This window comes from Pan troglodytes, chromosome 6 (genome assembly GCF_028858775.2).
Source record: "Pan troglodytes isolate AG18354 chromosome 6, NHGRI_mPanTro3-v2.0_pri, whole genome shotgun sequence".
In the NCBI taxonomy this organism is placed as follows: Eukaryota; Metazoa; Chordata; class Mammalia; order Primates; family Hominidae; genus Pan; species Pan troglodytes.
Window position 1 is genome coordinate 145,217,855 of NC_072404.2, and position 15,121 is coordinate 145,232,975.

Below are 15,121 nucleotides of genomic sequence, written 5' to 3' on the forward strand. Positions count from 1 at the left end.
AAAAGTAACTTGCAGATTGTGGCTGGACTAAGAAGTCTTACCTACCTCAGACCACTAAAAGGTCGTACAAGTTCAACAAGAAGCAGCCATCCCTGGTTAAGCTCAGCCTCAACTGAGCTTTCCCTTCTTTTCTTGTGCCTCTCAGCAATGGTTACCTGTACCACTCATTCTTTCAACCCATACTGGTGAAGGGCACTGTGATAAGAGTCCTGGGCCTTACAGATGAATCAGACACACACCTGATAGCCCTTAAGATAGGAAATAATCTAGCAGCACAAAAAAATAGGCATAAACAACAAATACACAGTAGAAAGTAAAAGTGGACCATAAAAAAGGAGCTATAAAATGTAATGGTATCCAGAGATTACTTCCAGCTGGAGAATCAGCGGAAGTATACGGGGTAGGAGCACTGGAGTAGGTAGACTCTATGAAGCCTGAGATTTGGACATGTGGAGGGAAAAACAGATTTATTTGCTGTATCCCTAATTAACTTCAAATACACAACTGACCCTTGAACAACATGGGTCCACGCACAGTTTGAACTGCATGGGTCCATTCACATGTGGTTTTCAATAAATACAGCTAGCCCTCCATGTCAGCAGGTTTCACAGGGATGACTGCGGGACTTGAGTAAGCATGAATTTTGGTATCTGCAGGTGGTCTGGGAACTGATCCCCTGCAGATACCAAGAGATGACTGTATTTTAAAATATTTTCAGCTCCCCAACCAGGTGATAAGGAGGAAAGGCCTGATGCTCTTTATAACTCTCTGGGATATTCAGCATAGCATTTTGCAGAGCTGGGCAATTCATTTGTTGATTCCCTGTAAGAGATGGGGTGTCAATTTCAGCACTGAAGGTAAGGCTAAATTACTCTACCTTCATAAGGAGGTTTTGGCCTTTGAAAAGATGATCCCCTAAAACCTCTTACTATATCATTTCTCTCTCATTTCAGAGGGACATTCCTAAGTAGTTTTAGTTTTTTCCAAAACCAAAATATGTATATATTATGTGCTAATACATACATATAAAATGTTTGCACATGTATTCATGTGTGTGCGCATGTATTCATGTGTGTGCACATGTATCACTATACCTTAAGTTTGGAATCTCAAAAAATCATTTTAAACTTCCACAGCTAAACTGATATATTTGTACTTAAGAGAAAATATTTTTTCCACTGATCAAACTTTCCCAGTCGGTCTCTCAAAAATCCCTTCCCATTACCAACAAAACATCTTAAACCAGAAAAGAAAAGCCAAACAACATTTTTTTAGGCAATGTCTCAACATCTCCAAAAAATATTCCATGGCCAAACTCACCATAGAGAGCTGTCCAAGTTTGATTAATTACATCTAGACACACAGTTCCTGACCTGAAACAGATGGAAAGAATGGCATGTTTTTAAAAATTAGAAAGTTAGTTGCATGTATCTGGCAACTAATTTTTACTTATCAAGAGAAATACTTTTAATAGATCTGTGAAAAAAAGAATCCCAATTGGGGAAAAGTATGATGAGGAAGAGAATAGTACCAGGTCTTGAAGTGTCACCTTACAGACTGAAAGGGGAAAATAGTAACTATGCAATGGAGAAACCAGACAACACCTGAACCAGGTGCTGAGAACACAAGGGGTAGACAGACCTTGTGTGTCTCTGAATGTGATACCCCAAGAAGGACACCATCTTACTCTGTAGTTTTCTGGCCTTAAGTGTGTTCATGCCCTGAATCTAATGATCAGGAAACATCAGACAAACACAAATTGAGGAACAATCTATAAAATAACTGGTCTATGTTATTTTAAAAAGTGAATTTTATAAAAGATAAAGGCAGGCTGAGGAACTAATCCTGATTAAAGCAGTTTAAAGAAACATGACAACTAAATGTAATGTGTGATTCTAGACTGGATCCTTTACTGAAAGAAAAAAGTGCTAAAAAGTAAGTTACTGGAATATGGCAGTAGATTAAATAAGTATTGCATTAACGTTAAATTCCTGAATCTGACAACTATATACTGTGGATAGATAAGAGAATATCCTTGTTAGGATAACTGATAAAATAAAATATTAATATTAAAGGACTAAGGGGCATGATGTATGTATATATACAACCTACTCACACAGGGTGCAGAAAAACCTGTTACGTATGTTTGTGAGAGACAGTAAAACTTAGTGCCATGACAAATTAAAATTGCATCCCAAACAATAATATATTCTAAACAGCACTAGAAGTATAAAACAGGATATGCTAGAATATTTTAAAGTATCATTAATAAAATATTAGAAGGAAAGAAGGGGATAAATAAGATTCATTAACTGAAATGAAACTATAGTCATTTTGCCTTACTATCAAGAATTGAGAAAATATTATAAGATCTGAAAATAGTCTATCTGTAGACTGAAAACAGATCTCTGAACTGTGTCTACAAAAAGAGAAGTGAGATGTGGAATATTACTACTGTTCGCTGGATAACAAGAAAAATGAAGGACCCAGTCACGACAATGGAAAAAACTAAGTGGTACAACAGCAGAATGTGAACTAAGTGATTGAGAACCTCATATCCTTTGGATTCTATCATTTACATGACCATTCATATAGTCCTACCTCCTGATAAGGTCCAAAAAGATAACCGAGGCTTTTTATAACACAGAGAAACACTAATCATGAGCAGTTGCTGCTAAAATTTAAACATTTTAAAATAGTTACTTACGCTTCATCAATGTTGGGATGGAAAATTTTATTCATGAATCCTGTAAAAAGAGATGTTAATTAGCAGCAAAAAGTATCCAGAGAACAATAAAAGTATTTCAGTACTGGAAACAATTTCAGTATTGGGAAAAGGTGATAATACTTATAAATCACTACTTTCAACCTTAGATCTTTCGTTACTGATAAACATTATATTCTCCTGATAGCTCCAATTATTTGGAATACATCAGCATTCTATTAACAAATGAGCAAACTGGGAGAAATGCAGCTTCTTATACAAAACAATCATTAAAGCAACTTTTCTGAGCTATGAAGGTACTGCTCAAAGATAAATTATACTACTAAATGGTTCATAGCCAGTGTCATGATAAAAGTTAAGAAACTTCACTCTCCCAGAAGTTTTGTTGTTCAAGCTCTAAATCTGGAGGTTCTGCATTTCAACTTCTCCTTCTGACGCTCACTTACTGGTATCACTTGGCTGCACTGTGCGCGGAACATGAATGAAACTGTTGAAATGCTAAAGGAATACCACTTCAAACCACAAAGGATTTCCTAAAAGCAGTGACCAAAATATTTCCTTTAACATTAGTCTACTCATTCAGGGAAACCCAGTTTTGATTAAAATTGGGGCAACCAAGCAAGGAGTTAAAAAAAATACTCTTAAGTTGGCTATATCTGTTGGAGGTTTAAGTTTTTAAATTTTTTCCTAGCAAACCAAGTACACACTTTAATAGCTATATGGCCATTTGAACTTCAAGGAGAAATTAATAAAACCAGTTATTCAATCAGTCAGTATATATGCAAATGGCAATATTCTAAAGCAGAGATCCATTGTCAAAGGTGTCATTTTGTCATCCTTATCACTTCATTTCCTTTTAGGACTCTCATTCTGTTCCACACTTTCAATATCTGAAGTTCCTTATTAAGGTGAGTATCACCACCACTTCTCTGACCCCCACCCTCCATCACCCCCATCCCCACAGTCTCTCTCTCTCTCATTCATTCAGAACATATTTGGTCAGCACCTACACCGCAGGCATTGTGCTTGGATAGGGTATAAAAATAAGACAGTTCACTATTCTTGAGGAGGTCACTGTGGCAGTGGGACAAGAGACACCAATAAATACCTGCAATCTGAATAAAGTATTGATACAGTAGGCGGAGTAAAACGGGAAGAGTCAGGAAAGATGCAGAGAAATGGCACTGGAGGAGGAGCCTCAAGTGAGGCGCTACAGAGATTGTCTCCAAAAACCTGAGAAACTTCCCCTGAAGTAGAAAACAGGGGATAAGAATACCAAGTCCAAGTAGTCCAGTCTCAGACCACTCTAGTCACTCACACTTTTAACTTTTGTTTTTAAATGCTCTGTGTTGAAACAGCATAATGTTCTATCTACTACAATCAAGAGGGCCTATGTGATGTTTAAGTTACTCTGATGAAAAAAAATCTTTGTGTCCAATATTAATTTTTCATTAAGGAAATTAAAGATGTTTCAAAGTCTAGATTTAAGAAGCATGTGGTTTATGAAGACATTTTAATAATGGGAAATGTTCATGTCTTGGTATTAAGAGGTGAAAAATTAGGGTAAAAAACATTCTACATTAACTTTAGAAAAATACTAATACACATGTCCCAGATGCCCCATGAGAGTATTTGTTGCAATATTATTTATAAAAGCCAACAGCCAAATTCAACCCTGTCAATGGGATAGGGTTGGATAAAGGGGAGTACATCCATACCTGAGTCCTATACAGCCAAGGGTAATGAAGTAGATCCATGTGTATCAACTTGTATACATCTAAAGCTGAGTTTTGTTTTTTTTTTAAGTTGCAGGATGTTATATTTACAGGCTGAGGTTATTTAAATAAACTAAAACAAACAACTACCAATTCTCCATGGTAACAAGTATAGGAAAACTGTACTGAACCAACATATACCAAATTTGCAAAAGTAATTGTTTCAGTTAGGGCACAGGGCCAGGGTCATGATAGGAAAAGAGAACAGAACAGGAAACAGTGGTTAAAAATGACTTTATCTGGCCAGGCACGGTGGCTCATGCGTGTAATCCCAGCACTTTGGGAGGCCAAGGTGGGTGGATCACCTGAGGTCAGGAGTTCAAGACCAGCCTGGCCAACATGGTGAAACCCTGTCTCTAGTAAAAAGAAATAAAAAATTAGCTGAGTGTGGTGGCGTGTGCCTGTAGTCCCAGCTACTCGGGAGACCGAGGTAGTGAATCACTTGAACCCAGGAGGTGGAGCTTGCAGTGAGCCAAGATCGCGCCACTGCACTCCAGCCTGGGTGACAGAGTGAGACTGTCTTTAAAAAAAAAAAAAAAAAAAGACTTTAACACTATTAATATATTCCTTTTAAAAAGGGACAATGTGCTTCTATATTATTTGCTCTGTTTAAAACATATGCACATAAATAAGAAACTGAAAGTAAGTACAAATGTTAACAGTGTAGAATTCTTAGTGGTGGTAGTATTTTCCCCGCTGCACTTTTCAAATCTCATCACCACCTCACCACACCTGAACCAGAACTAGGATCACAGCAATGGGAAAAGGCTAGAAGAAAACAGGTGTGGATGGTTGTCATCTTTGCAAGATTCTCCCATTATTTCTACTTGCACTTTTGGCTCTCTGACATTTCTACAATGTGTAATTTTAATAGTTAAGCTTAAAAAAACTCCTAAATAAAAAGTTATCATAGTATCAGCTGGCCACAGTGGCTCTCGCCTGTAATCCCAACACTTTGGGATGCTAAGACGGACGGATTACTTGATGTCAGGAGTTTGAGACCAGCCTGGCCAACATGGTGAAACCCCATCTGTAACGAAAATACAAAAATTAGCTGGGCATGTGGCGCCCACCTGTAGTCCCAGCTACTCAGGAGGCTGAGGCAGGAGAATTGCTTGAACCTGGGAGGTGGCTGCAGTGAGCCGAGATCATGCCACTGCACTCCAGCATGGAAGCCAGAGCTAGACTCCGTTTCCAAAAAAAGTTATACATAGTATCAAACATTCTAAAATAGACTGAATTATACAAGCATTAACTAGTGCTGAACTATTTTAAGAAAAAGCCAGTAAAACCAACCATTTTATTTGAAATCTCGTATCTTAACACTCTTGTTCAAATAATACAAATTCATTACCCTCCCCCTAAAATCAGAGGAACCTCAGGTTATAAGGTATGTGGTCCTCAAGATCAGTTATATATAGGAGTATGCTGCTATCACTACTGCAGGGAAGCTTTCTGATGAGTGGGGAACAATGCTGAGCCACTATGTGGTTTAATGCAAGAGAATGGTCCTACTATATGAAAAATATTGCCTGAAGCTACTATTAAGAATTAAAAATATGTTCTTGATACTTAAAATCCTGCCTCTGTGAGAACTCTCAAAACTAACACCTAATGAAGCAACGTCTATGGCAAAGGTTCCCAATGCTGGCTACAGATGAGAAGCACTGGGAAGTTTTCATTTAAATAAACTAAAACCAATACTCAAAGACACAGGACTTAAGGGGAAATACCTGTAAGGAGAAGTCTTTAGAAAAAATAAGTCCTACATTAGAAGGTCACCAGCATTATGGAGAAAAACACAGCAAAGGAGGAAAACAGAAATGGAAAGGTTGGGGCGGGGTGGCAATTTTAAATGAGATGGTCAGGAAGGGACTTCCTGAGAAAGTGACTTGCTTTGAAGGAGGTGAAAGAGGAGCCACCTGGTACCAAGAGGAGAGGAGAAGGTCACTATAGAGGGAATAGCCAAGTGCAAAGCACATTAGGAGCTTGCCTGATGCTCTGAAGTTTTTTCCTGAAACTGAAGGGATTTGAAAAAGGGGCAGAAAATGAGAAGTGATGTCACAGAGGTGATCAGCATTTGGGGCCCTTTTAAGGACACTGGCTTTTATTCAAGGGAGATGGGGGGGCCACTGAGACTAGTGCCTGAACAGTGACATATTCACATACTTGGCTTAACAAATGGCTTGTGTCCTAAAATAGGCTAGTTGTGGAACAGCTCAATCAGCTCACAGCACCTGAGTGCTGGGGAATGGCAGATCTCAAGCAAAACAAAATGGGAATCCTACAGGGCATTATGCTTCAACGATCTGAGGCCACGGGGCATTTAAAGGTGTTAAGTCAAGCAAATAACTATGGTAAGCTTTAAATGTTTATCAAAACGTCTCTGAAAGACTAAGGTGCCTCCCTCATTGGACATGACCTGGAGAGCACACTTGGAATTAACAGTGTCTATACAGTTTTCAATTAAATCTAGATTTGGCTTAGTTGAGTACAGGAATAAATAACAGAACCAAAAAGGACTTGGTAAACATACGCTTTAGTAATAAATGGTTTGGAGCTCAGTCTCCAGTGCCTCTGCTAAGTATAGAACACCATCTGAGCACTAGGACAGAGGGCAGAATCACACCACAAAGCAAAGTACTAAACAGGGACATGGGTTCTAGCCCCAACTAATCAACTGCAGGCCCTGGGCAAGTCACTTCACCTTGTGGGGTCTGTTTCTTTACCTACGAAGACAAATAGTTGAACTATATGATCTCCCAAATCTCCACTCTTACTCTATTTCTGAAGGCCCTATCAGCTCTAAAAATCTAGCATTTAGTAACAATGGCAAGCACTCTGAGAACAGAGGAATTATGGGGAAATATCCAAGAGTTAAGTCCTTAAAGGAAATTAATTCTGTAAGGCAGCATTTTTAGGTACAGAAATTTTCTAGAGAATACAAAACCACCAACATGATAAAATACCATAAAGAGCCACAAAACAAACCCTCTGACTCTTCTAAAGTAGGCAGAAACAGTTTATAACCTTGCCTTTGAGGGATGCACACAACTAGACCAACTCTATCAAGAAACTTTCTACTTTCTAAACTAAAATGATCTCTTCCAATACTAGGTGTTTTTTTTTTGTTTGTTTGTTTTTTGAGATAAGGTCACTTCGTCACCCAGGCAGGAGTGTGGTGGTGCAGCACCCTGCTCACTGCAACCTCCGCCTCCTGGGTTCAAGAGATTCTCCTGCCTCAGCCTCCCAAGTAGCTGGGATTACCACAACCAGCTAATTTTTGTATTTTTTTTCGTAGAGATAGGGTTTCACCATGTTGGCCAGGCTGGTCTTGAACTCCTGACCTCAAGTGATCCACCCACCTCAGCCTCCAAGTGTGGGGAATTACAGGCGTGAGCCACTGCACCTGGCCCTCAGGCTTAATTGTTAGAAAAATATCCAAAGCAAATACATGGAAAAGAGCATATCTCCTTGACATTTGTTCTTAGACAAGCTGTGGGCAGTGTTTCTGGCAAAGCCATTTACATTCTGGATAATGATGCCAACAATGGAACTCCTGGACAAGGAGGGGGGAGACAGAGAAAGAACGGGCCAGAAATTCGGAAAAGGAATGTTCTCAGGACTGTGTGAGTTGGCCCTGGCATGTTCTCCTTCCTTTTGGCAATGCTATCATCACATTAATGAATATGTCTGCAACAAGGGAATTTTCCCAACACTTGTTTCCATTAGACCAGGAACTATTTTCAAGATATTTTAAGAGAACATATTTTGAAAACTGCTTTTATGGCAACATAAGTAGAAGTAGCAGGTTATTTTTAATCTTCATGATTTAAGATTTTATTCACTACCAGGCATTTTCTTTTTCTTTTCTTTTCTTTTTTTTTTTTTGAGACAGAATCTCACTCTATCACTCAGGCTGGAGTGCAGTGGCGATCTCGGCTCACTGCAGCCTCCACCTCATGGGTTCAAGCTATTCTCCTGCCTCAGCTTCCCAAGTAGCTGGGACTACAGGTGCCCACCACCACACCCAGCTAATTTTTTTGTATTTTTAGTAGAGATGGGGTTTCACCATGTTAGCCAGGATCGTCTTGATCTCCTGACCTCGTGATCCACCAACCTCAGCCTACCAAAGTGCTGGGATTACAGGAGTGAGCCACCGTGCCCGGCCACTACCAGACATTTTCTAACAACATATTTCAGTGATTTGACCAGATTAAAATCAGAACTCCTTAAGTTTTTTGGACAGTTATTCTCTGGCGTAGTTCTAGCACTCGTTAAAGGGGATGGGGAGGATCGTACAACAGGAATAAATGTCCAGCTAAAATGCTTACCCTTCTCTGTCCTGCATCTTTTAGCAGAAGGGAATTAGGTAATTTATAATTCTGGAGAAGGAATCCAAATCACACTTAATGTAAAACTATTATTATATATCTTAAAAAATAAAAAGTACAGATTACAACAGAAAAATATGCCTTGCTTTTGCTTGTTCCACTCCAATACTCAACTGCTCTAGAATAACAAATCTCATGACCCATAGGCTAATAGGCAGTGAAAATAAATAACATTGTGCTAAGTCATGCTGAAAAACTGGTTTTTATTTCAGCCTCTGTGTCCAGTCCCAGGAAGGGGTCTATACAGAGTTGTACACACTTCTGAGTAACTTCTGACATTGGGGTCAATATGTAAATAAATGAGGCCAAGCTTCACCTATTTTTCCATCTTTGTTCCCTTTATTTGAGAGGATATTAATGATCAAATTTGTGGGTAGATGAAATACTTTGGGCCAATCACCAGAAATTTCACCTGTCAGAATTATCTTGACAAAAGGAGAGGTTAGACAAACAACTTGTGAATCAAGGTAAATCCACCCTACGGTAAACGGGTGAAGATCACCAAAGGCCAAAACAGCAGCTACATCCCAGGGATAAAATAAGCCTAGGCTAAGGTGGTTCAGACAGCTGTGGCTGATGCAATTGCATTATAAGCTTATGAATTCCTGTGAGAAAACAGTTAAGTGAATACATTAAGTCATTCTGATTGTCTATCTTCAGAACAACTGCCCACATAAAGTAGACTGTTCACAACCAAACTGATTAATTCTATTTTTTCAGTAGGTATAATTGTTTAAAATATTCTTATTAAAGACTGAATCTCATCTTCCCTTGCAGTATCTCAGACTATAAATTATTTAAGGGTAATAACTTGGATCTCTGTTCCTAGCACACAGGGTGACCAGAGTTGGGGTGTTCCAATTGAGTAAGGGCGGGGGGGTGCTGCCAGCTCCACTAGTGACAGACATTGGCCAGCTGTGTGCAGGAGTCCACAATCTGATAGATTTTCGTCTTACCTCAGACAGCCAGGCCCCACCTGAGGCAGCCTGTGCCCGGGTAGAAATCTCTTCAGAAATCTGAGCCTTTCCTACTCAGGAGAGATGGACCTGGGCCTGTCTCTTCTTGGGTGAGGAACCAGGCAAGGAGCTCACTCTCAATGCCCTGTGTCATGGGAACTTCTGAACTGATCCTGTGTGTGTTCAGGAGATCTAAACTCAACAAGGGGTCCTCTTTTCTGTTTCTTCCTTTCTCTCTGGTAATATAGAGTCTGAGGAATGGATAATATAGAGTCTGAGGATGGATAAGAAAAGGTCATTTATAACTAAGAAAAGGTGAAGTGTTATCCTTCAATAGCATAACCCTTCTACCAACCTAGTAGATTATCAAAACCTCTGGCCTACTTTCCTTTGGTTTCATTTTTGGGAGACTAACTTCTGTTTTGTTTTCATAGTTTATCTTTCGATCGCTGGGTCGTTCATATAACCACACTGTTGGGTTTAGGCAGTACTTATTTTCATGGTCAGAGACAATACAGTACAGAATACATTGGACTTGAACTCACAAGACCCAACTACAATTCTCTACCACTCTTAGAGTTGTAGTTAAAAGATCAGGCTCCAAAAGATAAATGTTTGAGGTGACAGATATCCCAATTACCCTGTTTTGATCATTACGTATTGCATGTATGTACCAAAATAGCACATGTACCCCAAAAATGTGTGTAACTGATGTAACAATACATTTTTTAAAAAGGACCAGGCTCCAGTCAGAATGCCTAAATGCCACTGTGTGAGCCTCTGGGGCAATCTACTTCATCTCTTTGCCTTTCTGTTCCCTTATTCCTAAAACTAGGTTAAATAATGGTATCTACACAACATTAATCGTGAAGATTAAATGAGTTAATATATGTAAAGCATTTGAACAGTAACTGGCATACAGTAAGCATGCAGTAATGTTAGAATTAGCTTAATAAGTTAAATGAACAAGTAATTTCATCTTACTGTCTTCATCCTAAAACTGATTAATATTTACCCTATGTGTCCATCTCTTAATGCTCTTACAAGTGTGAAGAACATGAGAGGATATTATGATTTACATATGTTTCCCATAACTCTGTCACACTAGAAATGGAAAATACAATTATAATTTTTATTTTAAATATTTATTATTTGTGTGACACAGCCCCAGGAGGTCCTGAGAACATGTGCCCCATATTTATTATTAAGAAGACCATCCTTTCTTGATGTGCAAGCAAAAATTAGATTAAAAAAAAAAATCCTGACTGCATTTGGTATAGTTAAAAAACAAGCGCACACACACTAAACTGGAAGCCAGAAGATGGACTCTGCAACTAGTGAGTAGTCATACATCTCAGCCTCATTTTTTTCCATCCTTAAAATCAGGCAAATTGGATGTCATAATCTCTAAACTTCCACTAACAACACAGTTTTCACCAACACCAGGAATATAAGCAAATCTCAAACCGTGAACAGGTTTCTAAAAAGAACTAAGACATTGCTTTTGTTGTTTTCAAAAGAATTTCAGTTTAAAGAAAAAGGAAGCCAAAAATACTTGTTTTCATTATGACACCAAATCCTAAAGGGAAAGAAATAGATTTAATGCCAAAAAGATGTCAGAATAACCAGCTCAAAAGCTAGAGGTCACCCAATACAGAGTAGGAACTAACCTAGGCAGCAAGTGTGATGGAAGTTTTAAATAGCAAATGAAAAGATTATATAATAATGAGCTGTCAAAGGCAGAATTAAAACTGGCATTAAGTCAACTTCAAGAAAGAAATGGACAAGTCCTCTGATAGTAACAAGCACATGCAAAAGCAGGGTTATCCTTAGAGGTGGCAGCCTGGGGAATGGGGTGGGAAAGCTAACTACTATTTTTACTCTGGCTAATAGCAAGATGAAGGTAAATGAATTTAGACATTACAGCCTGCTCACAGCAGGTTTCACATTAAAAGGGCCCATTTGACCACTGGCTTCTCTCACTGAGAACTTCAGCACCTGGCTTGGCCCCCAAGTTGCTCTCTGCCCCAACTCCTGTCATTTTTGGTGACAATACAGACCATACTCCTGACACCCGGGTCTCTCTTTTTTTTTTTTTTTGGAGACAGAGTTTCATTCTTGTTGCCCAGGCTGGAGTGCAATGGCGCGATCTCGGCTCACTGCAACCTCTGCCTCCCGGGTTCAAGCGATTCTCCTGCCTCAGTCTCCCGAGCTGGGATTACAGGCATGTGCCACCATGCCCAGCTAATTTTGTATTTTTAGTATAGAGACGGGGTTTCTCTATGTTGGTCAGGCTGGTCTTGAACTCCTAACCTCAGGTGATCCGCCTGCCTCGGCCTCCCAAAGTGCTGGGATTACAGACGTGAGCCACGGTGCCCGGCTTGTTTCTTAAGCTTCTCCTCAGTGACCTTTCTTCTATTCCATTCCACTTCATGCTCCCCAGGACATACCCTGACCTTTGTCATTCCCTCCACAATTACATATTTACCTCCACAATCACAAATTTAGACATCTCCTATCCTACCAATCCCCTGTCCTTGCCAAAAGCTTCCCACCCCAGGAATCATTAATTCTTTCACCTGTTAACTGTAATCCACAGATTCTCCCATTTTCTTCCCAACTACCAGCCCTCTTATCTTCACTGGCTTCTTACTCAGCTTAAGATTTAAGAGCCATCACCATCCTCACTCTCAAGCAATCCTCTGCAAATCCCCTGTCCTCTCCCCTCCAAAATGCCCATCTAGCAAATCTACCACAGGAAGCATCATTCACATTTGCTCAACTTGGACTTGAGGGTACCAGTAGGTAGGCATTCATTCACTCACACGAATATTCTTCTGCAGAAAGAGCACTGTATCAGGCCCTGAGTAGTGAGTATTTGGGAGGACAGGGGTGGTGGTAGCAAAACAGACCCAGGGGCTGCCTTCATGGAGTTCACATCTACTGAGCTGGCAGGGAGGAGAGACATAAGTAAACAAATATATACCAGTTTATCTAAACATGCTCAACAGCCTTTCTTGGACTCAGCATCAATCTTCCCTTCCCCTTTCTCTAGTGGGTCGCTCCCCCAGTCTCCCATGACTGTTACATTTTACCACAATCCTGCAAATCTACTTTCTTTTTCTCCCTTTGTTCCCCTAACTCTCTCCTCTAGTTCTTTCACTAAATAGCCTTTTCCCTTTTCTTTGAGAAGATGAAAGCCAATTGGCAGGATCCTTCATTTTCCATAAAAATTTCTAAACTCCTCCCTGCACACACACTCTTTCTCCCTGCCTCAACAGCTTGCACACATGTTCCCCTCTTCTGAAACACCAGGCCTCTGGGTTCTGATCCTGCTCCCTCCTTCCTTCTCAATGGTGGTGCTCCTGCAATTCTCTTCCCAACTCCAGCATCACCAAGCTCTCCCTTTTCTAAACATCTCTCTACAATAAGCACTTTAAAATCCTTCAGAATCTTCCATTTAAAAATTAAAAACAGGCCAGGCATGGTGGCTCACACCTGCTGTCCCAGCACATTGGGAGGCCAATGTGGGCAGATCGCTTGAGTATAGGAGTTCAAGACCAGCCTGAGCAACATGGTGAAACCCATGGCTACAAAAAATGCAAAAAAATTAGCCAAGCGTGGTGGCCCATGCCTGGAGTCCAGGAGGTCCAAGCTGCAGTGAGCCACAATTATGCCACTGCAGTCCAGCTTGGATGATTTCCTTAATGTAGCCACATTTCTTCAGAGCGGTGTATGTCTAGAACAAAGTTTCTTGACCTTGGCAGCCTTGTCCAAGCCACCAGCATCTCCGGCTACAAAAGCTTTTATAACTGTGCTTCTATCCCGTCACTGTGTCTTGCCCCACAGCAGTAGAATGATCATTAAAAAACAAAATCAGACCTTGCACTCCCCTGCTGAAAACTATGTAATCTATTACATTTAAAATGAAAGTCGAGCCTTTAACCTGGCCTACAAAGTGGTCTGTGAACTCAACCCTGCCTGCCGCTTGGCCCGTGTGTCACACACCTCACATTTTACCCAGTTTTCCAGGCTGGGGCCTTTGTACTCAAAATTTCTTCTGCCTGGAAAGCTCTTACCCCTGATTTTGGAGGATCAGGGCTGGTTTTTTTTTTGTTTTGTTTTGTTTTTAATCTTTTTAAGTCTCAGCTTAAATTTACTTTGTCAGACCCTTCCTGAATATCTGATCCAAGGTACCTATTCTATCCATTAATTCTCTGCATAAAGCTATCAGAAGTTTTAAATTTTGCTTTATCTTCGCACTCCAAAAGAACATAAAGTATTAAGAGAGCAATTTGTTCACTTCTGTATCTACAGCACCCAGAATAACGCCCAGCTCGCAGTAGGTATCCAATAACTTTGTGAAACTGATTGGAAGGATGATGTAGGCCACAGCCAAAGCCTCAGCTGCCAGACATAATTTTTGAAAAATGTTATTTTCAGAACACCAGTAAAAGAGCTTTTAACAATGGCTTATATTCTCATAGCATTATCTCTATTTATTTTTTTACAAAACCTTCCTTACTTACTAGAACCTTGTTTCTCTCTACTGGAATTCAAAAGATACTTATCATTGGCCAGGCACGTTGGCTCACGTCTGTAATCCCAGCACTTTGGGAGGCCAAGGCAGGCAGATCACCTGAGGTCAGGAGTTCGACACCAGCCTGGGCAACATGGTGAAACCCCATCTCTCCTACAATACAAAAATTAGCTTGGCGTGTTGGCACATGCCTGTAATCCCAGCTATTCGGGAGACTGAGGCAGAAGAATCACTTGAACCCGGGAGGCAGAGGTTTCAGTAAGCTGAGATTGTGCCATTGCACTCCAGCCTGCGCAACAGAACAAGACTCTGTATCAAATAAAAAAAAATAAAAAAAAAAAAGATATAGATCACTACAGAGTAGCCATTATGTAACTGTTTGGGACAGGACTAAAGTCATAACCACGGTTATTAGAGAAGTACATAGGTGATCTGAATGGAATTTTGCCTCCCCAGCCCCAAAATTCATTTTATTTGAGACGGAGTCTCACTCTTGTCGCCCAGGCTGGAGTGTAGCGGCGCCATCTCAGCTCACTGCAACCTCTGCCTCCTGGGTTCGAATAATTCTCCTTCCTCCGTCTCTCGAGTAGCTGGGATTACAGGCACACGCCACCATGCCCGGCTACTTTTTATATATATATTTTTTAGTAGACACGGGGTTTCACCATATTGGTGAGGCTGGTCTCGAACTCCTGGCCTCAAGTGAACCTCCTGCCTCGGCCTCCCAACGT

The 15,121-nt window shown here is 40.3% G+C and overlaps 1 protein-coding gene across 2 annotated transcripts in view; it reads right to left on the bottom strand.

Annotated features, from left to right (window-relative positions):
- Nucleotides 1-15,121, bottom strand: part of UBE2H (ubiquitin conjugating enzyme E2 H) — a 121,390-nt gene that overhangs the window by 25,459 nt on the left and 80,810 nt on the right. The window contains exons 4-5 of one of the 2 annotated variants that reach the window (XM_001144807.8): nucleotides 2,708-2,747; nucleotides 1,321-1,373 (exon numbers count right to left, since the gene is read on the bottom strand). The exons of the other annotated variant lie outside the window; for it this stretch is intronic. Coding sequence (XP_001144807.2) covers nucleotides 1,321-1,373; nucleotides 2,708-2,747 — 93 coding nt within the window. The remainder of the gene's footprint in view (nucleotides 1-1,320; nucleotides 1,374-2,707; nucleotides 2,748-15,121) is intronic. 2 annotated transcript variants of the gene reach the window in all.